This window comes from Megalops cyprinoides, chromosome 8 (genome assembly GCF_013368585.1).
Source record: "Megalops cyprinoides isolate fMegCyp1 chromosome 8, fMegCyp1.pri, whole genome shotgun sequence".
Taxonomy (NCBI): domain Eukaryota; kingdom Metazoa; phylum Chordata; class Actinopteri; order Elopiformes; family Megalopidae; genus Megalops; species Megalops cyprinoides.
In genome coordinates, this window is record NC_050590.1 from 36,891,388 (window position 1) to 36,913,851 (window position 22,464).

A 22,464-nucleotide genomic window follows, 5' to 3' on the forward strand; every position below is an offset into this window, starting at 1 on the left:
TTCTAGAGCTTTGATATCTTTTTTATAGTGCGTTACCCAGAACTGCACACAGTAGTCCAGGTGCGGTCTGACTAAGGCATTGTGTAATTTCAATATAACCTCTTTAGATTTATACTCAATACTATTGGCTATATATCCCAGCATCCTTTTGGCCTTTTTTACTGCTACAGCACACTGCCTAGATCCTGTTAATCTTGGGTCTTATTTCCCACATGCTTTACATTTAAGACTTTACATTTATCTAAATTGACTGTCATCTGCCAGGTATCTGCCCGCTTTTGGATGTTGTTTAGGTCTTCCTGTATTACCTTGGTTGATTCTGTACTGTTGGCTAGACCCCCTAGTTTTGTGTCATCTGCAAATTTTACTGTTTTACTACTAACCTCTACATCAAGATCACTTATGTATATAAGAAATAGCAAAGGCCCCAACACCAATCCCTGCGGGACTCCACTTCGTACAGGACCCTGCTCTGATACAATTCCTCCCACAGTTACAGTCTGCTTTCTATTAGACGACCAACTTCAAACCCACTCAGTGATAGCTCCTGTAATTCCTGCAGATTTCATTTTCAATATGAGCCTCTTGTGCGGAACTTTGTCAAATGCCTTTTGAAAGTCCAAATAGATAATATAAGCTTGGTTTGAGTCCAGACATGCTGTAGCTTCCTCAAAGAAGTCCAGGAGGTTTGTTAAGCACAACCTCCCTCTGGCTATCATTTAAAACACCATTTCGTTCCAGGAATAATTCCAAATTATCCCTAATGATGGATTCCAATATTTTGCATGCGATACAAGTTAAGCAGACAGGCCTATAATTTCCTGGTTCAGTCCGGTTTCCTTTCTTGTAGATAGGTACTACACTGCCATGTTTCCAGTCATCTGACATTTCTCCAGTTTTAAGGGATTGCTTAAAAATAACTGTCAGATGCTTGTAAACCACCTCTGCTAGTTCTCTGAGAACTCTTGGATATATTCCATCAGGGCCTGCTGCCTTATTTGTTTTAAGTTTTTGAAGTTTATCTAGTACTTCTGCATCATTTAAATCAATTTCCTCTATAAGTCTCTGAGAACTGACTGCACCTGAAGGCATATGCGAAAACACTTCACTAGTGAAACTCTCCACAAAGTAACCGTTTAGTGTATCAGCAATAGCTTTGTTATCGTAAACCATAACCCCATCCTTATTTTTTATATACCTCTTATTTCATCTTTAACTATCCTTTCTTGACCATAATATTGAAAAAAACGTTTAGAGTTGCTCTTTGCATCTAGTGCAATCTGTCTTTCAAAACACCTTTTAGCTTCCCTTATTTTTTTCTTAACTTGAGCTTGCATATTTCTGTATTCAATCTTATTACTATCTGAGCTCTCCAACTTGTATTTTCTAAATAATTTCCTGTTCTGTAGCGACTTATTCATCCACTGTGGATGCTTCTTTTTCAGCTTCCCTCTTCTCACTTGCAGAATGAATTTACGCTGTACATCCAGAATAATCGTTTTAAATATGCACCACATTTCTTTCACAGTTTTACCACCTAGAAGAGGTACCCAGTTTATATTCCTTGTATAATCACGCATCTTAATAAAGTCAGCTTGTCTAAAGTTGAATACTATAGCATTGGAGAATGCAGACTTAACTTGCCAAAAAACTTCAAATGTAATTGAACTATGGTCACTTGTACCAAGTGGTTCCCCCTACCTCAATACTCCCGATTCTCTCAGGATTATTACAGAGAACCAGATCTAGGATTGTGTTCTCTCTCGTGGGTTGAGTAACAGACTGTATCAAAAAACAGTCATTTACAACATCCAAAAACTCTTCCTCACATTTACCTTAACCTGACACAGCTTCCCAATTAATTGAAGGGTAATTGAAGTCCCCCATTACTATTGTCTCACCCTCCTGACATGCTAGTTTAATGTTATCAAAAAGCATACTACTGACATTGCTGTCTGAGGCTGGTGGCCTATAGCATACTCCAACATTCAGACCTTTTTCATTTTCCCCCAATATCTTAATCCATATGTCTTCACTAACACCAAGGGGCTCCATTCCTGGTATTTCCTGAATATTAAGATTATCCTTTACATAGAGAGCTACGCCTCCTCCTCTTCTATTGATTCCATCTTTCCTTAGCAGTTTGTATCCCTCTACGTTGTACCCATCCCCATCCCCTGCACCAAGCCACGTCTCTGTAATCCCAACAACATCATAGTTACTATTACTCATAATGGTTTCTAGATCGATAATTTTATTTTTTACGCTTCTAGCATTTAAACAGAGGAATTTCAGGGTACCACGTATGCCTCTCCTGCCCTTCACCCCCGCCCCCAACTGCTCAGAACCACCTCTATTACAGCGCTGCTCTGACTGATTTACAAGCATCGTTTCCTCTCTACTAATAAAATATTTAGCCATGGTGTGTTCTATTCCGGCAGTCTGTCTATCCCTACCCATCTGACTGTATAAACTCCCTGCCCCCCCAGACCCTAGTTTAAATAACCCTCTGTTACCCTAAGCATACGCTGGCCCAGTGCAGCTGTACCCCTCCGGTTCAGGTGCAACCTGTCCCGCTTGTACAGGTCACCCCTGTTCCCAAAGGAGTCCCAGTGCCGCATAAACCTGTACCCCTCTTTCCTACACTAAGTTTGTAGCCACGTGTTAAGCCTCCATATAAAGGCTCGCTTCCCTTTGCTTGCACGTGGTACTGGTAGAATTCCAGAGAAGACTACCGTGGAGGTTCTGCTCCTAATCTTCCCCGCTAGTTCAATAAATTTTTCTTGCAGAACCCCGAACCTACCCTTTCCTATGTCAACACACTATGTTATCTACCCCTCTAATGATTGAATCCCCCACTATCACCAACTCCCTTTTCTTGGAGGATGACCCTGGGGTTCTTCAGTCCTCCCACTCTCAGGATCGTGGGCCAACTCGTCCTGCAGTGGCACGAAACGGTTGATCACCGCAATCTCTGGAGATGCCGTCCCTCTTGGAATTTTGTGCCCCTTTCTACGCCTACGCCCTACTGTAACCCAGCTCTCTCGCCCTATCTGGTCTGTATCTTCCCCCCTACCCGGCTTGGGTGAGCACACTATCTCTCTATAGGCCGTACTAATCAGTTCCTGGAACTCTAACAATTCAGGATTAATGTGGAGTCCAGCTAGTTGGGCCTCGAGATCAAGAATCTTGTTTTCCAAGTGCTCAACAAGTCGGCAACGGTCGCAGATGAACTCATCCGGAGGTCTCCCTCCAGAAATCCGATCATCCGGCAACTCTCGCACAGTTTTGGCCACATTTTTTCCCCTAACTGAAACGCTTTCCCTAAATAAGGATTTACTGCCGAGACAGAATTACCAGCTAAAAGAGTGCTAAAAGCACCGAGGTGGCTCAGAACAGTCAAAGGCAGAAATCAAGCACAAGAAATGCCACTTAGCCTAAATACAATAAAACTACATTTACAGTTCAGCAGATGCGCTAACACAACCAGAATCAGAATATCCTAAAATCAGCTAGGTAAATCGCACCAATTTTTATTTTTATCCTATTGAATGTAATAGCACAGAAACCACTCCACAAACACAACACAAACAAACACAGCACAAACACAGCAGGAACTCGTCCAAGCTAGAGCAATCGAGCAAGAATCTAATTTATACAAATCTGATGTCTAAGTCCATGAATGGTTTTTTTTACAAAGATCTGCAAATCTGATTGTGGTGTGAAATGTGAAGATGTGATTTTTGCTAATATGCAATTTTTTTCAAAATGGTGGAAATCCAGTGTGAACCAGCTGATGTGCACTATAACAATATCATGCTGTGCACCATAGACTTTTAGGCCCTAATCATAATCATTATTTTTATTAGAAACAACATTATCTGGTACACCTGGATCTAGCACACATACAAATCAGTTCAACATGCTACAGGCTAATATGATTCATTCACAGAAGTTATCTCTCTGTGTTTATAATTGAAATCAGTCAATATATTACTCATACCTGGCTAACCTGCCCCCCAAACCCCACCACCACCATTTTTGAAAGCAAATGTGACAATTACATATTTAATTACTTACCAATATCTTACTTTATTGAGTTGTGACACTTTGTGTCTGTTCTATCTTTTCCAATAATATTATCAGAACAAATGACTTCTTGGGGGCAAGCTGGCATTTTGTCTACCCAAGTTTTTCATTACCAGCAGAGTTCTATGTGTATTCCGCAGAGAGATGCACATTTAAGCAAAGAGAACCAGAGAGAACTCTACAAAATCATTTAAATTCACTCTGTATCGATGGAAGTCTTCAAGGCATAGTTCTGACTAGCTGTACCTTCTGTCATAGTTTCAGCTGCAGCTATGGAAAGCAAGAAGCCAAATGAACATATGGCAAATTATCATATATTGGTAACTGTCCTGATTTCATTGTCCCAAGCGGAGTCATTGGCCAACTATACTTTCTCATATATGGCCATATCACAAAAGTCACACAACTCCCCAAAGCTCACTTTGGCAGGAATTAATGCTTATGTTTTAGCAGGTTCTCTTACTTAAAATTCTCAGTGTGTACAATTCACTTTACCATTAGCACTTTAATCAAATGCAAAGGATTTGTTTTAAGAGTGGTTTTCCATTATGGCCTGTTGTAAACCGAAGCACATAAAATTATGTCTTGTACTAGTAAACATAAAGACATGATCTGCATACACTGCAGGGTTATTCTCATGTGGTCAGCACAAAGGGACACGGAAGAGTAGCATTGTACTGTAATGATTATGATCACAAAACTTTGTTCACTGTTTAAACAAAAAAATTCTCTTCTGAAATTGAAATCTTCTTTGTCCTGTAAAGGCCTTTTATTTGGAAAATCATCTGAGATTTTAGTTGGTGTGGGAAGAAATTGGCCCTAAGACCATCTCAGAATTTTAGTACCTTAGGTGAAAGCATGCCAGCTGCGTGCACTATCTCTTTAAAAAAAGCGTCTGGGAATTGCAGTGATTGTGTTTGCTCAGTCCTGTCCCACTGGGGGTCTCCACTGCTTACCAATGAGGGACCGTGTCAGCAGCTGGCCCCTCCTACCCCCACTCCCCCTCCCCATGCGGAGTGGTAGGAGCTCAGCGCACTCTTACCCAGTGCGCAGTTGGACAGCCGAAAGTTTAGAGGGGCGAGCACAGACATCCCTCTTGCAACGCAATGAGTGCCGTCAGCGAGCCGCTGGCCATCACCAGACCCCTGCACTCCTCCAGACGGCACAAGAGTGCACGGAAGACCTCCCGGAGGATCTACTCACCCTATCAGGACCAGCAGCCCGGGTGAGTGCCTCCTCTTTCTCTCCCTCTCTCTCCCTCTCTGCCCTGCAATTACAGAGCACTCGCTCTCAACAAGTCTCTGGTTACAGCTGCATGCAGGCCATCCACAGGGGAAGTGGAGCTTTCAGCTTCAGCTTGTGTATGGCTCTGATTTACACCAGCATTGAGATCAAACTTTGGGACAACACAATTCTGTTGAAAGATACACATATACAGAAAAAATATTTTACCTACAAAATAGAAATGTTCACTGATGCTCTGCCAGTAGTATGTATTGAAAAACAGTTTTTTGTTGTTTTTCTTTCTTTTTCATTGAATAATTTAAAAAAGCATTTCAGATAGTTAAAGCAGAAGAGCAGTCTGAGAAGAAATAACTTTATTTAGCAGGCTAATTTATGTTATGTTATTGGATTTATGGTATCATCCCATTTTGTTAATAAACAAATGATTTCCTTGTTCATCTCCATGAATCAAAAGAGTCCCATTCAAAAATGTTTCTCATACTGTACTTGCTTGTGGAATCTGGTGTGAATATCAGTGTTTCTGTCATAGATGTGAATTTCCAGTTGAGCCGGGTGCATAAACTAATTAATGCCTTTATTTTTGCATGTGGTTCCTGAACAGGTTAACTGCATGTTGATAAATTAGATAAAGAAAACTGTTGAATTGAATGTGTCTCTTTGAAGTTTTTTTTTCAAGTAATGGATATGAATGAAATTGAAGTTAGCTGTATATTAATAATAACTCACCTATTACCTTTTAACAAAGCAAAATGAAATATTTGCATACCTTTATCTGAGCAGTGGTCTACTTGCAGTGTGTGTCTGTGTATGTGACTGTGTGTGTGTGTGTGTGTGTGTGTGTGTGTGTGTGTGAGAGAGATAGTGTCACCCAGCTGTAAAGTGACAGCACAGTCATGCGTTGCATCTCACACCTGTTTCAGCCAATCAGATGAGGAGGACAAAGAAGATGAGAGGGTGGACAGCAATGACCCCGAGGAGATGTTCCAGAATATTCAGATCCAGAAGGAGATCATTGCTAACATTCGAACCCGACCCTGGCCCATGAGACACAAGCTCAAAGCTCTCAAGTGAGATCCAACAGATTCGAAATGTTGCCTATACGGGGGGAGTTGGGGGTGGAGCAGGAGCTGGCTTTGCTACTTAATCACACTGAGTAAAAGCATGCTCGATGCTGAGCCAACACGCAGTGCAGTGCCATTCAGACAGAGAAGAGCATGATTATTCACATTTAGCACAGAGTGCGAGAATGCGCCAATTGCCATGACATATGGTCATCAGTCATTAGCTGCAATTGCATTAGTCTGAGCAGCATGCATCCGAAGTGCCTTGTGAAAGATGAAATATCACATCTGAGCCAGAAGTTTCCATGCTCCTGCATTCCCTCCATTACCTGTGCCATTACCTTTTGCCTTTTCATGACTGTAAAAGACACAAATGATAGCTCTTCATTACACGGAGAGCTCAAAAATGGTGAAATTAGTGAACCCAGTGACATTAATGGAGAGGAAAAATTATTTGCAGAATAAACAGCTGAGTTAAATAATGATTACAGTCCACACTTGAGAGCTTTTCACTCTAATGGCATGTAATCTGAAAAGCAAACCAAATCAGAGAGAGAGGCAATTATTTTAATTATGTCCTCTCCCAGAGCATCTCATTGTACTGGGGTCAGAGCCTTGAACCCACTGCTGACATCCAAGGGAGGTAGCGAGGTGAGAAGCAGGCTGGCACCAGAGGCGTTCCCATCCTCAGCTCATTCCCTATGCCCTCTCCACCCTGCCAACCCCTACTAGTGGGTGGTCGGCCCCCCCAAAATTGCAGATCTGCCTTCTGATGCCAAGGTTTATGTGAAAGATTTGTTATTCCTTCAGAAGGGTTTATTGCCACCCAGTAGACTGAGATGCAAGCCTGCATTTTTGTACTTGCTGTAATCTTTGGATGAATGCCCACAGCTTCTTGACAAAAAAAAAAGACCAAAAAATGATTTGGCATAGTGCAAATGAAAGATAACCACATGTATTACAGCTTGTATATCTATCTCACAATTTGCTCTCATTGCAAAACACCCCCCCCCCAACACATATAATGTACAGTATATCAACTGTGGGTGTGTAAAAGATGAATTTTCTGAAGAACACATTGCTGGTAGAAGCTCCTTTCTCATGACCTCCAGTCTCTGTGATGGCCCACGCCATCACCCAGCAGTCTGGCACAGCAGTGAGGTTCACACAGTAACAGCTTCATTTCAGTGTTTCCCTGTCAGAAATATGCACCAGCACTTTGGTGCTGTAGTTCTTTTGTCTATGACTCTTCTTGCAAGAATGAAACTTGAGGAATGCTATGTTTCGTTGAAGCCTATGATGGTTCTGTGTGTGTCCTTTCAGGCAAGCCCGAGAGATTGTTCTGAAGTATGAGGGCAGGCTGACCCGGACCCGGGGGTACCAGGCGGCTGGAGCCGACGTGAGTTTGTCACTTGTTATTTTTTAAATGGAACATATTGAACAAAACTGACACTGTTTTAGGCTTCAACAATAACTTTGTGTGCAATTCAAAGGAATAGATCTGGGTAGGAATAATTAAAGCAGTCATTAGCATCTATACAGAAAATTGTATACCCCATGCTGTGATATTCTGCTATGAGAAAGTTCTCTCCACTGATCATTCATCTAATGCTATGTATAAATCTGGGACACATAAAACAAAAGTGATTTTTTCAGTTCTTCAGGTTGTTTTCTAGTAAAAACCATGGTCTGCAAGTGCTGATTTGAGACTGTTAAGTAGCATTGCTTGAGGCAAATCTTGTGTATTCCTGTGTAATACAAATACTTAGAGGTGCTCAGCACTCTGGGAGTTGTAGTGTTGGGCTATGCTGTGAGGCATACTGATTAGACCATACCTGAGGCTACCCATCTTCCAGGTTCTCCAATGAAAGTTTTCAGTTTGCACAATGAGTCAACTCTTCAGATTACAAGGTTTAACATAACACTTCTGAGTTTTACTGAGCTGTAAAGACATCTGACATGTCTTCCCAGTGTGGGATTGATGTCTGGTCCTTGCAGACACACTCCCCATCTCCTTTGTAAGTTGGGCTGGAGATTCAGTGTGTTCTGCCTGTTTCTTCAGCCACATAAGCACTCTACTTGCTGCATCCGTTTTCAGACACACTGCTGAAATTTATGGCTGGTTGTTATTGCTGAGTTTAATTAAAATGTTCCGATGACATTCAGTAAAGCTTTCCAAACACCATTAAAATTAATTGACTCTTAGCAAACAAATTGATGATGGTTTATTAATTACATAGATTGCCTCTTGTGCTTTTTGCTTTGGGTATATTGGAATTTGAAATCACATTTATCAATAGAACCTATTTAGATATTAATTTCTTCAATTATTTACTTATCTATCTTCACTGACAGTAATTATCTTCATTTAAAACTGAAGATACAGTGCATCGGATCTCTTTATCTCCTGGAACCTGAGGGAAAGTGATTTTATGAGACTTGTATTCTAGAGCAATGCTGAAGGGAATCCATTTGAATTGAAAAAGACCTTTTCTCTCCTCATTACATTTAAAATTGTTTGCAGTTGCTGAAAAAACTGTCCCGCTTACTGTACAACATTGTTGTCCTGTTTATTCCATGGGAGATGAGGATCAAGAAGATTGAGAGTAAGAACCTTTAAATTCTCACTTTCTCAGGATTAATGCCTACTCATGAATGGAACTGTCTCTTCTGTTGTAATATTCTGTAATATTTCAATGTCAGATTACCCATTTATATGTTAGTCATAATTGATGTGCCCTTGGTCTAGACTGCACTTACTGAAAAAAATCATTTACAACACTCTATATTTCAGAACTGCTGTAATGCTATTAGATGCTCTGCTCAGGAATACAAGAAATTATGTGAGGGCATTTCACTTGTAATGTGTTTCTTTAATGTGCCTCCGTGATGTGGTTTTACAGGTCATTTCGGGTCTGGTGTGGCCTCGTACTTCATCTTCTTGCGCTGGCTTTTCGGAATCAACATTGTCCTTACCATCATGACTGGAGCATTCATTGTGCTACCTGAAGTGAGGAAATCCACTTCTTTGCATAAAAAATACAAAACAACCTCCTCAGTAATTCAAACCATACTCAGTGTCAAACTTGCAGTGTCAAAATTGGACATTTCCTTTTGCTAGTACATGCAAGTCATGCATTTTGGTCTGTTCAAGCAACATTCACTAGAGCAAGATAGAATGTTATGTATTAAGTTGTAGATATTACATAAAGGTTTATAGTAAAGGGTAATAGTAAAAAGGGACAAGGGTATTTAAGGACTCTGAGAAAACTTACACACTGAAAACCTATCATAAAAGTGGTTATAAAAGGCACTGGTAAGAGCACAAAAACAGTAGTAAAGATCAGGGAAATCGCAGTGGCAGGTGGATGCTTCTCCACATAGAGGGTCTGATTTATATTCCCCCTTGTCGCACGGGTGAAGGCAATTTCCATCCCCATCACCTCTCTGCTCTCTCTCCCCTGCCTCCACTTCCTATTAGCTGCTGGCCGGAGCCCCTTTTGGCACCACCAGGAGCAAGACCATTCCCAAGGAGCACCTGGACTCTGCACAGGACCTGGACACCATCTGGTCTCTTGGGGCAAGGCTAAGAATGATTTTAACATTCTGCCAATATCACACACTGCCTGCCTGAATGGAGCAAGCATTTCATTAATCTGGTATCTGTCTCTCTCACTCACTTTGTCCAACCCATGATCTGTTCCCTTACCTCTCAATGTTGCTGGTTTCCTCCTCTGACAGGGCTACCTTCAGTATTCTGTCCTCTTCTACGGTTACTATGGTCGTGTCCGAAAGATTGGGAGTGCTGGGTACCGCCTCCCTCTGGCCTACTTTCTGGTTGGGATGGCTGTTTTTGCCTACAGTTTCATCATTCTGTTAAGAAAGTAATCTCTAGAGACTTCAACTTCTCAACATTGTTTTTCTTGATTTGTTAGACTGTGGAAGTTAAACAGTTTTATCTGAGGAAAATACCTCATATTAAAAAGTGCCAAAAAAAGGTACCATCTAAAACACTCAACTCTTACTTTGTAGAAGCAGTAATATTCATTGTCAATATCTTGCAAATATCTGTGAGTAAAATATTTTATTCTATAGTATGCATGTTTAAATTCTCTGCTGTGTGACACTGTAAGTATAATGCTGGGTAAAATTTTTGACTCCTTGTGTTTTTCTTTCTTTGATTTAGAATGGCCAAAAACTCCAGGCTCAGCCTGGCCAGCGCATCAAATGAGAACTATACCTTCTGCTGGCGTGTGTTCTGTGCCTGGGACTACCTCATAGGGAACCCCGAAGCAGCTGAGAGCAAAGGTGCTGCCATCGTCAACAACATACGAGTGAGTGCCGTGGTCATGTCAAAACACCAGACACAGGACATGCCCCCCTCTCATTCCCAGCTACTTCTCAGCTTTAAATCAGCACAACATCATTATCTCATAAGAAAGGTTTATGTACCAGCACATCCATGTTAATTTCCCACGGGGCTGGCCTTCAGTTTTATCCTGTTTCTATAATCTGAACAGCAAGGGTCCCCTGTCAACAGAAAAGCCAGGTGCAGGGTAATGTGTCAACATGCACTCCGCTGGTGATAGCACTGATTCTGCCCTCAGCGTCTGACTTTGCTCAAACCGATTTCTACCTGACATGTTTTCCATTTGGAATTTGTGTGCTGATTGTTGAAGTCCGTGTGCTGATTTTTGTAATTAGCCTTCTGATTGTTGAATTTGAAGTCTTTATGCTGATTGTTTGCCCTGTCTATGATAGGAAGCCATTGTGGAAGAACAAGAGAAGAAGAAGGACACCAGTCTGTAGGTGGACATTCAGTTATTCAATTTCAGCATGGCATAAGAACATTGCAGGGTAGTGTAGTGGCTAAGGCGCCCAAGTTGTAGCCAAAAAATTGCAGGTTTTATTCCCAGGTGGTGCACTTAAGCATGGTGCTTAACTTCAGCTGTTTCACTGCATCATAAGCGGTGTAGTAATTAAAATGCATACAAATCATAATATCCAGAATAATTCATGATCTAAGATAAGTAAATTAGCTGAGATTACAGTGGAAAAGTACTATAGGAATTAGGTTGCTCTGCATCTAAAAGTATAAAAGATGTACCTGAACTTTTAGATGTTGAAAAACGTGATTCCTGTAGTACCTTTGACAGACAGCTCTGCTCTATAATAGAGTGGACCCTTACTAAAACTGGCATGCTTGTTGATCATGGCTCTCACAGCTCATGGCCTGCCATTAAACTTCCCTTAGGGTTAAATTGTGGCATCACTTAACTCCTGGATTCTGCATTTCCTTCTTTGCTCCGTGTGTCTTGTGAGCCCCTAGGGGAACTGTGACTGACCTGGGCTGATTTATAGACACCAGCCCAGTCCTTTGTGGTCCCTGAGGAAGGCAAACTGCAGAAAACAGGGTACCATATTTCATATAAACTGCCCTTTACTGCAAGGGATTTCTCCCCATAAATCAGAGAGTTGCATCCCTAAATCTTCAGTCCCACGCACACATTAAACCATGGCCAACAACTTCTGCAGTAATGCCAGAGGCAAATTCACCACTGACAAATCCACTTGCTCCACAAGGTGTGACAGAGGTTCCCCACAACCTCTGTCTGTCTCTGCTCTGTATTTATGATTGTGATTATTTACAGGCAGAACTCAGAACACTTGTATTAGTGGAAGTGAAATTTAATATTTTTTGATGTGGCATGTCATGCGAGTGATTCCATTCTGCCTTTGTTTAAAAGGTAGAGCATGAAGTCCCATAACAATGGAAATATTTTACGCAGTTTATGATGTCTGAAAATACAGGAAGCTATTTCTTTCTATCTAATTTCCTGGTTAGTTTTTTGGAAAATATATTATTAAACTTCATCTAAATCAGACACACAACCAAAACAGATACATAAGGAAATACTGGCCAATCTAATAAATATGCAATTTTTATTTTAAAAACATTCACATGCACTAGGTGTGTTGGGCTTTTCCTACAATGTGTTTCCCTTAAGAAAAAATAAGCAGAAACACCAAATACAGTATTTAGTGGAAATGAGTGTGTGGTTCTTCTGTGAAATGATCTGTATAAATCCCACCTACAAACCGGGATCAGAGTAAACATGTTAAATACTTTTGGTTGATCATAATCCAATGTAAGGAGTTGTTGTTTTCAAATTTACAACTGCTGTAACTCCATTATTTAACAATGTTGAGAGGTTACTTTTTAGTTCTATGAACTGCTATGGTTTACTGATAATTAATTAATTTAATTGCTTCTGAATTTTGCTGTTGCTGTTCATGCTGTACTCTTGTCCTATTGTCAGAGCGGTTCTGGTAAGTCTGAGGATCCTGGCGAACATCCTGGTACTTCTGTCTCTGGCTGGCAGTATCTACATCATCTACTTTGTGGTGGATCGATCCCAGAAGCTGGAGCAGGAGAAGCCAGAGCTCACCCTCTGGGAGAAGAATGAGGTGAGTTATCTCTGCAGTGCACTCTGCTGCACTGCTCTGGGCTGACATGGCCATGTTTCCTTTCACCCCCCCCCCCCCCCCCCAATCCATGATCCACCAGCTCTGGCCAGAGGATTCCAAATGGGCAAAATGGTTCTCATCATCTGCCAGGTCTGCTTTGTTATCTGCTAACTTTAATTTCACTGGTGCTTTCTGTTTCCCCATCCCAGTGCAGAACTGTTGTCAAAGCAACCAAGCTAAAAGATTCTTAGTGCATTAGTCATCCCCTAAGTCCTAATTAGGGCTACCCCCTAATAGTCGACTAAACGTTAGTCGATGAGAAGAGTCTTAGTCGACCAAGTTTTCAGTAGTCAGTAGCCCCTCAAACTCACCTGCATGAAGTTGGCACCCCAAGTATTTAAAAAGTTTGAAATGGTATTACTGTTTGTTTGTGCTATGTTTGTGCCGGTTTGTGCCGTAAAATTTTTTGTTTGTGCTGCTATGGTTTTTTAGATATAACAAATTATATTGTATGTGTTGTGATGTCACCCAGCACCCCAACCTTCTCCGAATTGCTCCAAAATGGTCTCGTTCGTTTGTGCTACGTTTGTGCCGTAAAAATTTTTGTTTGTGCTGCTATGGATTTGTAGATATAAACATATTTTTAGGCGATGACATCACCCAGCACCCCAACCTCCTCCGAATTGCTCCAAAATGGTCTCATTCGTTTGTGCTACATTTGTGCCGTAAAAATTTTCGGCACAACGGCGAAAATATGTCGGCTACTATGTAACTAACGTTAACCAGCTAATTAGCAAATGCAACTCAGACCTTGTAAGTAATTAAATGGCTTAAAAAAATAGCTACAAGTGCTTGTCATTTTTAAGTGTTGGATATTTCCAAATAGCGCTGCAATGTAAGTTTACTGGGATCCCATGTAATGTTATTGCTCTTGGCATTGAAGCGCTCTGTGTAGGCCTATCAGGAAATAATGTAATTCCAAAGTTTTTTTCAGGGCACCAACCAGCAAAACGTTGCACAATAGAACCCACTTTCTTCGTTATGGAGAAAGCAGCATTCTGAAAAATTATCACGGCACAAACCAGCACAAACGTAGCACAAGCGAACAAGACCATTTTGGAGCAATTCGGAGAAGGTTGGGGTGTTGGGTGACGTCATCGCCTAAAAATATAATGTTTATATCTACAAATCCATAGCAGCACAAACGAAATTTTTTACGGCACAAACTGGCACAAATGTAGCACAAACGAACGAGACCCTTTTGGAGCAATTCGGAGGAGGTTGGGGTGCTGGGTGACGTCACAGAACATACAATATAATTTGCTATATCTAAAAAACCATAGCAACACAAACGAACATTTTTACGGCACAAACGTAGCACAAACGGACAGTAATACCATTTTTAACTTTTTAAATACTTGGGGTGCCAAATTCACGCAGGTCTCAAACTCCATTTGGGAGCTGCGCCTTGTTAAAAAGTTATTAGACTATGTCGGGCAGGAAATCATCCAAAGTGTGGGATCATTTCAAGCATGTAAAGGATGACCCCAAGAAGGTGACATACAAACTCTGCATGCAAAGATTCGCCTATCATTCGTCGACCTCAAACATGACTTATCATCTGAAACATGTAGGGGAGAGCCGGTACAAAACTAACACGGGACGAAAGTAACATGGCGATTTTCTCAGAGCCCATACACGTGCGATATGCCTGACTGCATCAGCATGTACAGCATGCAACACTTACCAGAACCCCGAAACATTGCGTGGATACATCATACTTTCGCGGAGTTATACCCAAGAAGCTTTTTTCGATCACGGAAAGTAAATTCACTCAAGCGGTAATTTTTTTTTTTGAATTTCACAAGTTGTGTCTATAGTTTCATGTCTCATAGTCATGATCGTTTGACAGATTAATTAGTACTTTAACACATCCTGAAGTTTGCCACGTCATAGTTTCTCAGTTTAGAAGCCAGGTCAGGTTTAACTGTTAGGAGTCATTGTCGGGACAATTGTAACAGTTGTTTTTTCATCCCTCTACAATAACAACTATACTTATTATATTATTATACCGAAGTCGTTCCGCATTTGTACAAAATAGCACCTTGGCATTGATAGAACACACACGTGAGTTGTTGATCACAATGAAAATTAGTTTCTGTCTGTAACGTTATCTTTTAAGATGATGTTTATCTGAAAAGTGTTACTTCCATCCCGGCTCTCCCCTAAGTAGCCTAACGTTATTATCCCTTTCGTATGTAACATTTTTATTCAATGTAGCGCACTGTTACCATGGTTCGTTATGTTTTCATTAGCGTTAAGGTTCTCATAGTTCACAGTTAGCATTTGCTATATTTTTAACGTTAAATCACTGTTTCTTCAAAGCTAAAATTAGCAAGAATTTTTTTCCCGTCTAGTGTTCTAATCGCACTGGTTTTAGCATATGCGCTAAACGGCCAATCACACTGGTGTGACCGTACGCGCGAAAGAGTTAATCCATTATGCGAAATAATTAATAGCCTAATTAACAGTAACGAATTGCAAAGTATGGCTATATGCAGCTAAATAAATATATTGTCCTATGCGCTATTAGCTTATCCAAGTATTTGTGGGGACTGGGGAAGCTAAATTACCTCTCTTACTGCGTGTTTAACTTCATGTTCTGTTTTTTATTTGGGCTATCATTTGTTTTATAAGTCATTGTGTTGGTGTTACAAGTTCATAAGCTGTATTATGTTATACTGTGTTGAAATAAATTAACAAAATGTTCAGTCTCCTTGCTGGTTGTTCCTACACATTCAGAATCATTAGCGCTTTTGCAGTTAGCATTGTCATTAACAGACGGCTGGCTTCTTGCATGCACTTGTAAAATTGATATTTTAAAGGCAAAATCATTATTACGGTTTTGTATTTCTCTGTAAAGTAGCACAGTGTTAACGTTACTTATAACATTCTTCCTCAGCCCCGGAACTCAAACTATTTTCTGATGTCTCAAAAAAATTTTTTTTTTAAATAATTAAATTAATGTCATAGTGTCAAGTGCGACGACTAGTCGACTAGTGGCTTGAACTAACGATTACTAGTCGACTAGGAAAGTCTTCTGAACCCTGTGTTCTTTGATCTACTTCCTTCTCTTCCTGTTTCGTGACACTGCCTCACGTGTGCAGGTGAGCGTGGTGGTGTCCCTTATCACCATGATCGCTCCATCAGCGTTTGAGCTGGTGGCCCAGCTGGAGATGTACCACCCAAGAACCAGCTTGCGCTTTCAGTTGGCCAGGTGGGGATGTACTTTCCTGTGAAACACACACAACTATGAGTGTCAACATGGGGATGGGTTATAATCAATGGTTATGGCGATGATGATTAATACTATTTATTACTTAGCTGAATTAATTCACATTTTACCAAGTGTGAAAAAGAAAGGCTGCATATTTGTTTATATGACTATGGGATCCCAGATTATTATTATTATTATTTCAGTATCCAAATATTAATTACCAAAATAGAGCAGAAAATCTAGAAATGTGTTATTAGCAGTCATCATATGAGATCCTTGGAATCCTGCATAAAAGATGATATTTCACTGATATTCATTTCCATCCACAAAGTATGATTTAACTCAGATCTATTTGAAGATACTCATTTTTTTACACATAAAATATCTGGAGCATTGTAGTCTCCCTTTTGAGCACAAGAAACATTTAAGTATTCAAACATTCTATATTGGGAGTCAAAGAATATTCAGATCAGGGGTCAGTTTAGCCAATTAGAAGTGAGGATGAATGTGGGTTTGCTATTGGTCATGTGCTTATTTCTGAAGCTGTGTTTTGCTTCCTCAGGGTGCTGGTGTTATACCTGGGAAACCTGTACAGTCTAATCATTGCCCTGCTGGACAAGGTCAACAGCATGAGCTCAGCTGTGAGTGCTACCTTTCCACTCCATTTTCAGAGATGGTGGTCAAGCACCATGTTGTTGTCACCTTCTCTTTCCTACAATCACAGCACAGCACACCACTAATGCAATGTATCGCACAGCTATTTTAGCCCAATAACAGCTATCCCCGGTATGTGGTGTTAGGTTTTTTTCCCCGTATGTTTTTCAGTGGCTGTGGGTGAGCTGGAAACAGGGGAAGCGGAAACACTACCTTTAAATCTATCATTACTTTCAACCTGTTCCCCTTTATCCTCCTTGATTAACAATAAAACAAATAATTCACAGAATAATTGACACCAATCGTAAATAAATGATTATGCTCGCAAAACAGCTCAGATTTCGTTTGTGTGCTTGCGAAAGTGACGTTAGATTGTATAATTAACAAGGATAGCATTTATCGATATTTTAAATTCTCAAAATAACAAGAATGGCAAGTAATCCCAAAACCTTCTCTTAAAAGTTTCAAATTATAGCTTTCTTGTATTACAAAATTCAAATTACAAAACTGAGCTAAATTTAGTTAAATCGATTTAAATTAAACTTTCAGGTTAGGTTGAGTGCAATGAACGATAACGTTTAGAACACAGACCTCACAAAAGCTGTGATGTGTCATGAGCATTTAACGTAATTTACATCGATAAATGGATGGCCCTTGTTAATTAAACAATTTCACGTTGTAGCTTTCGCAAGCACACAAACTACATCTGCGCTGTTTCGCAAGCATAATCATTTACTCTATTTACAATTGGTGTCAATTATTCTGTGAATTATTTGTTTTCTTGTTAATCAAGGAGGATAAAGGGGAACAGGTTGAAAGTAATGATAGATTTAAAGGTAATGTTTCCGCTTCCCCTGTTTCCAGCTCACCCGCCTCCACTGAAAAACATAAGGGGAAAAAACCTAAGGCCACATACCGGGAATAGCTGTTATTGCGCTAAAAATAGCTGTACGATACATCGCGATGACTATATCGTGCAGCCCTATTACATGGTCGACCCATGGCCGATGAAATCCTCCGTTGTTGTTTACTAGTTCATCAACCTATCTCTGCTGTGTTGCGTTCTTCGCATGCTTTTATGATGTCACGCTACTCACCTATCTGACGCAGCAATCGCCATCCAGCATACACCCCGCCTATTAAGTAGGGTACGGTTGGCAGTGGAGACACAAACCGTACCAGGGTTTACCGTACCAAACCGTTACGTAACGAACCGAACTCTACTGTAGTGCTTGGTGGAAATGCACCATAAGTGGCAGATGTGTTTCTGGAGAAGTTACATTTCCCTTTGCCTTTCCCCTGATTTATATAGAGTTCCTTTTCAGTAAGTGTATTTTGGACTTATATTTCTTTTATAGGATGTACTATTGTATAGGCGATAGAATAGTGTCAAGTGAAAATTAAAACCCAGAGTTTGTGTTGGCATTTAACACTTGGTTAGTGTGTTTTTTCGTGGCTTAACTTGTAGATAGTGCAGTAGGCAGTAATATGGCCTTTCAGTTTGGATATGCAACTTTGTATCATCGGTGGCAGTATGATGAGGGACCCCAAAGCTTTTGTTTTCTGTAACCTTTATGTAAAGGACTCACCGTGGTATTTAATTCCATAGCAGGAGCCCTTATTCAGGGCTACACGTATCGCTCACTTAATCCATCCATGCGACTGTATTTTCATTTGCTCAAATGGCTTTGCTTCTGGGTCGCACGGGGATTAGACCCCGAGACTCTCCAGCGCATGTGTTTGCACCAGGTCCCCGGCGCCGTGGGGAACTGGTCGGACTCGTCCTCCTTCCAGGCCACCATCGCGTTGCCCGAGGAGGACAGCCTGGCGACCGTTGCACCTGAGATCCCAGAGTCGCCAAGCAGCACTGTTGGCGTGGCTCTTCAGCTCAACAAGAGCGCACCGCCCGTCGTCCTCAACCAGACCGCGCTGTATGAATACAACATGCGGTCGCAGCAGGACCAGTGCTGGGAGACGTACGTTGGGCAGGTAGAACGGTGTTATTTTCTTTTACTTATTTTAATAACTCAATCATTTCTTTACATTTGTAATTGTATCCTGTTTTTGGATTTACCGATTGTGCATTAGGCTCGTATAACTGCGACAATCCCTGCACTCCCGCAGGAGCACTGAGGCGAGACGAGCGCAGCGCAATCTTCTGATATACACTCACATACCCACACAGCCAACAGCAGTTTTATGTACTATAGGCACTCCACTACATGCGCTACAACAGACTATAGTGGGTGCTCTGGAGTGAGCGAATGGGCATTACCCCACTGACACCTGACGAATTACAGGATTACTGACATGGAAACTCTGGCCTTCCCACCCAACTCCTAGCAGAATTAAGCAAATTTATTTAGCTGATGTAGCTTCCGATCACGGTGTTCTCTCCCTCATGTCCTCCAGCTCTTCCCAATGATCCCTGTTTTTCAAAGCATTACGTCGTTAAGCGGAATGAAAACGTATCGCCTTTCTGCCACTGTTTTCCCTCTCGTAGCAATATTTGCAGATTGGGTATTGATCAAAATGTACAGCATTACATTTATTTAATGAAATTGTCAAGGGGGGTTAGATGTAGTATGCATCACGTTTTAGTTGAGATCTCAACGACCAATTCAATTTCCTTGACAATGCAGACGGGTGTTAATGTAATGGGCCATTGCCCAGTGGGGCTTTTTATTGGAATATAATGATAACAGAAACAAAAAAAATCTATTCTCACTCTGTGTGTGTGTGTGTGTGTGTGTGTGTGTGTTTTGTTACTCTTTTGCAGGAAATGTTGAAACTTTCGATCATTGATATGATCTTTACAGTGGCCAGCATCTTGCTGATAGATTTCATCCGCGGGCTTTTCGTCCGATACCTAAGTGACTGTTGGTGTTGGGATCTGGAGAGCAAATTTGTAAGTAACCACATCACCTTGCTTTTTTCGAGAGCAGAGGCTCCCTGGCTGAAATGGAGCGTAGAATAGAATAGAAATGAAATACTTCATTCTTACAGGAAGTAGTAATTTTTTTTTGCAGTGTATAGAAAAGCAAGACCATCCAAGATATGCTTAGACTCCGATTCAGTATCATAATGTAATATTACAGCTAAATTGTAGGCTACAATACAATAACAGTGTCATTTGCATGTATACTCAAATCCTTGCGCCGAAGTGTGCATAGCAGCATCCTCTGTATGTAAGAAATGGGTTTCAAGAAAATGGGGGGACGCATGTTTTACCAAAATGAGGGAGTGTTGATCTAAATATGGGTGTTTCATTATTTTCCAAGATACGCGTATTTTGAATTGACACCTTAGTCCCTTTTCTTTCCTAAACCCTTCCGCGCAGGAGAAAGTTCAACGAGTCGTACACCCGCTGTGGCCATCGTACGTTAAGAACATTGTTGTTGACTAGACAGGAAAATTGCAGTGAAAATTAACATAGAAACCAAGTTTGCATTTGACATATATTGAATTTTACATTTGAGTCAATTAACCCCATTTAATAGCCCTGCATAATTAGTCTTCCAATTAAATGTTGAACGTTTACTTTTTTAAAACGCAATGCAGCATAATATTAACTGTGTTGTCTGAAACTTGAAAGCACAGACTGCAAGACACATTCATTGATGAACAATTGACTCAAATGGATTCATTTGGCAGACGTAATGTGCTCATTGGTCATGCGTGTATGCACACATGTAGCTACATAAATAGGCCTGCCTACAAACAATGTCCCCTGTCATATGGTGTTTTATAATAACAAATTGCTGAATGCCCTGTAGTTAGGCTACTGTGTGTTGCAGAGGTTATTAAATCCGTGGTAAGAGCTCAGGTTGCCTCTGAAAACAATAACTAGCAAACACAAAAGGAAATAATATTATTGCATTGCACCACAGCACTATCATTTGAAAAGGGAGCTTGGTATGACAATTCGGACGTCCACTTGGCAGCCGGATTCCCTAGGCTACAGTTCAAGCTGCACCTAGCTCCAGCCAGTGTAAAATACTGTGAAACAGCTCACGCCATAGGAGCAGAGAGACTCTGACCACTTTGCCAGTTACCTACCTAGCTAGCTGAAGATCTGGAGAGCAAAATACTGCAAGCCTTTATATGGAGGTTTAACACGTAGCTACAAACTTGGTGTAGGAAAGAGGGGTACAGGTTTATGGGGCACTGGGACTCCTTTTGGAAACAGGGGTGACCTGTACAAGCGGGATGGGTTGCACCTGAACCGGAGGGGTTACAGCTGCACTGGGCCAGCGTATGCTTAGGGTAACAGAGGGTTATTTAAACTAGGGTCTGGGGGGGCAGGGAGTTTATACAGTCAGATGGGTAGGGATAGACAGACTGCCAGAATAGAACACACCATGGCTAAATATTTTATTAGTAGAGAGGAAACGATGCTTGTAGATCAGTCAGAGCAGCACTGTAATAGAGGTGGTTCTGAGCAGTTGGGGGCGGGGGTGAAGGGCAAGAGAGGCACACGTGGTACCCTGAAATTCCTCTGTTTAAATGCTAGAAGCATAAAAAATAAAATTCTCAATCTGGAAACCATTATGAGTAATAGTAACTTTGATGTTGTTGGGATTACAGAGACGTGGCTTGGTGCAGGGGATGGGGTACAACGTAGAGGGATATTGTTTACTATTGTTTAAAACTAATCATTATGTTTGTTTGTGTGTGTGTGTGTGTGTGTGTGCGGTGTGTGTGCGTTTGTTTATTTACAGCCCGAATACGGAGAATTTAAAATAGCCGAAAATGTCCTCCATTTGATATACAACCAAGGGATGATATGGTATGTGAGAAATTGCTATGTGTATTATTGATGAAATATAAGACTGTGGCCTGCAGCTGTGAAATGTTCTACAGAGCATAATTAAAAACTCTTTCTGGTGTTCATTCCTAGCCAAGTTTAGTCTCATAGATTTGCCTGTATTTGGTATCTAGTGTACAATCTGACTTTAACCAAGTGATTAACTTATTATCAAGAAACCAGGACAACCATTATTTTGTTTGAATGTGTTTTAATTAATTCTATCCTTGTGATTTAAAAAACATCTCTAGTTGTGTTATACACATAGTACTTAGGTACTTCAAGGATGAGCCTATTCATTGCTTTGAATGTCCTTTTATTAAGTGGAAAATGAACAGGCTCCGAGAGTTATTAACCTCGTTGACCTCTGACCCCTAGGATGGGTGCTTTCTTCTCCCCTTGCCTGCCAGCATTTAATGTGCTGAAACTGATTGGACTGATGTATCTGCGCAGTTGGGCTGTCCTGACCTGCAACGTCCCACATCAGCAGGTTTTCCGTGCGTCCAGGTCAGTGCAGGCAGTGGGGGTAAGGAGGTGCCTCTTGACCTTTGGTGGAGACATTAGATCTTTCCTCCTGCCCTTCCAAGCCACTGACCCCACACCCCACAGTAGGAACAGGGCCAGGTGGAATACAGGGTTGTGGTTTATTTTCTGTTCTTTGATGGACTGGCAGGCCAACAATCCTTTTTATTGTCATAGCCTCCACACAGGGAGAGTATGGGTGTTTGTGTCTCTTTTGTGTGTATGTATGTACATATATATATATATATATATATATATATAGTAGTGTGCACGGTCTCTGAGCCTGGTTTCAGCTCAGACAGGGAAGGAGGAGTGAGGGACAGGATATCGTAGACAGAACA

General features: G+C 41.0%; 1 protein-coding gene across 1 annotated transcript in view; it reads left to right on the plus strand.

Moving 5' to 3' along the window:
* Positions 1–5,152: 5,152 nt before the first annotated feature.
* Positions 5,153–22,464, plus strand: part of LOC118781976 (transmembrane channel-like protein 3) — a 30,157-nt gene continuing 12,845 nt past the window's right edge. Inside the window, exons 1-16 of the mRNA XM_036535157.1 lie at positions 5,153–5,314; positions 6,255–6,401; positions 7,719–7,794; positions 8,920–9,001; positions 9,299–9,405; positions 9,877–9,975; positions 10,137–10,279; positions 10,582–10,729; positions 11,157–11,200; positions 12,716–12,863; positions 16,031–16,140; positions 16,703–16,781; positions 18,544–18,783; positions 19,574–19,702; positions 21,516–21,583; positions 21,980–22,108. Coding sequence (XP_036391050.1) covers positions 5,196–5,314; positions 6,255–6,401; positions 7,719–7,794; positions 8,920–9,001; positions 9,299–9,405; positions 9,877–9,975; positions 10,137–10,279; positions 10,582–10,729; positions 11,157–11,200; positions 12,716–12,863; positions 16,031–16,140; positions 16,703–16,781; positions 18,544–18,783; positions 19,574–19,702; positions 21,516–21,583; positions 21,980–22,108 — 1,868 coding nt within the window. The 5' untranslated portion in view covers positions 5,153–5,195. The remainder of the gene's footprint in view (positions 5,315–6,254; positions 6,402–7,718; positions 7,795–8,919; positions 9,002–9,298; positions 9,406–9,876; positions 9,976–10,136; positions 10,280–10,581; positions 10,730–11,156; positions 11,201–12,715; positions 12,864–16,030; positions 16,141–16,702; positions 16,782–18,543; positions 18,784–19,573; positions 19,703–21,515; positions 21,584–21,979; positions 22,109–22,464) is intronic.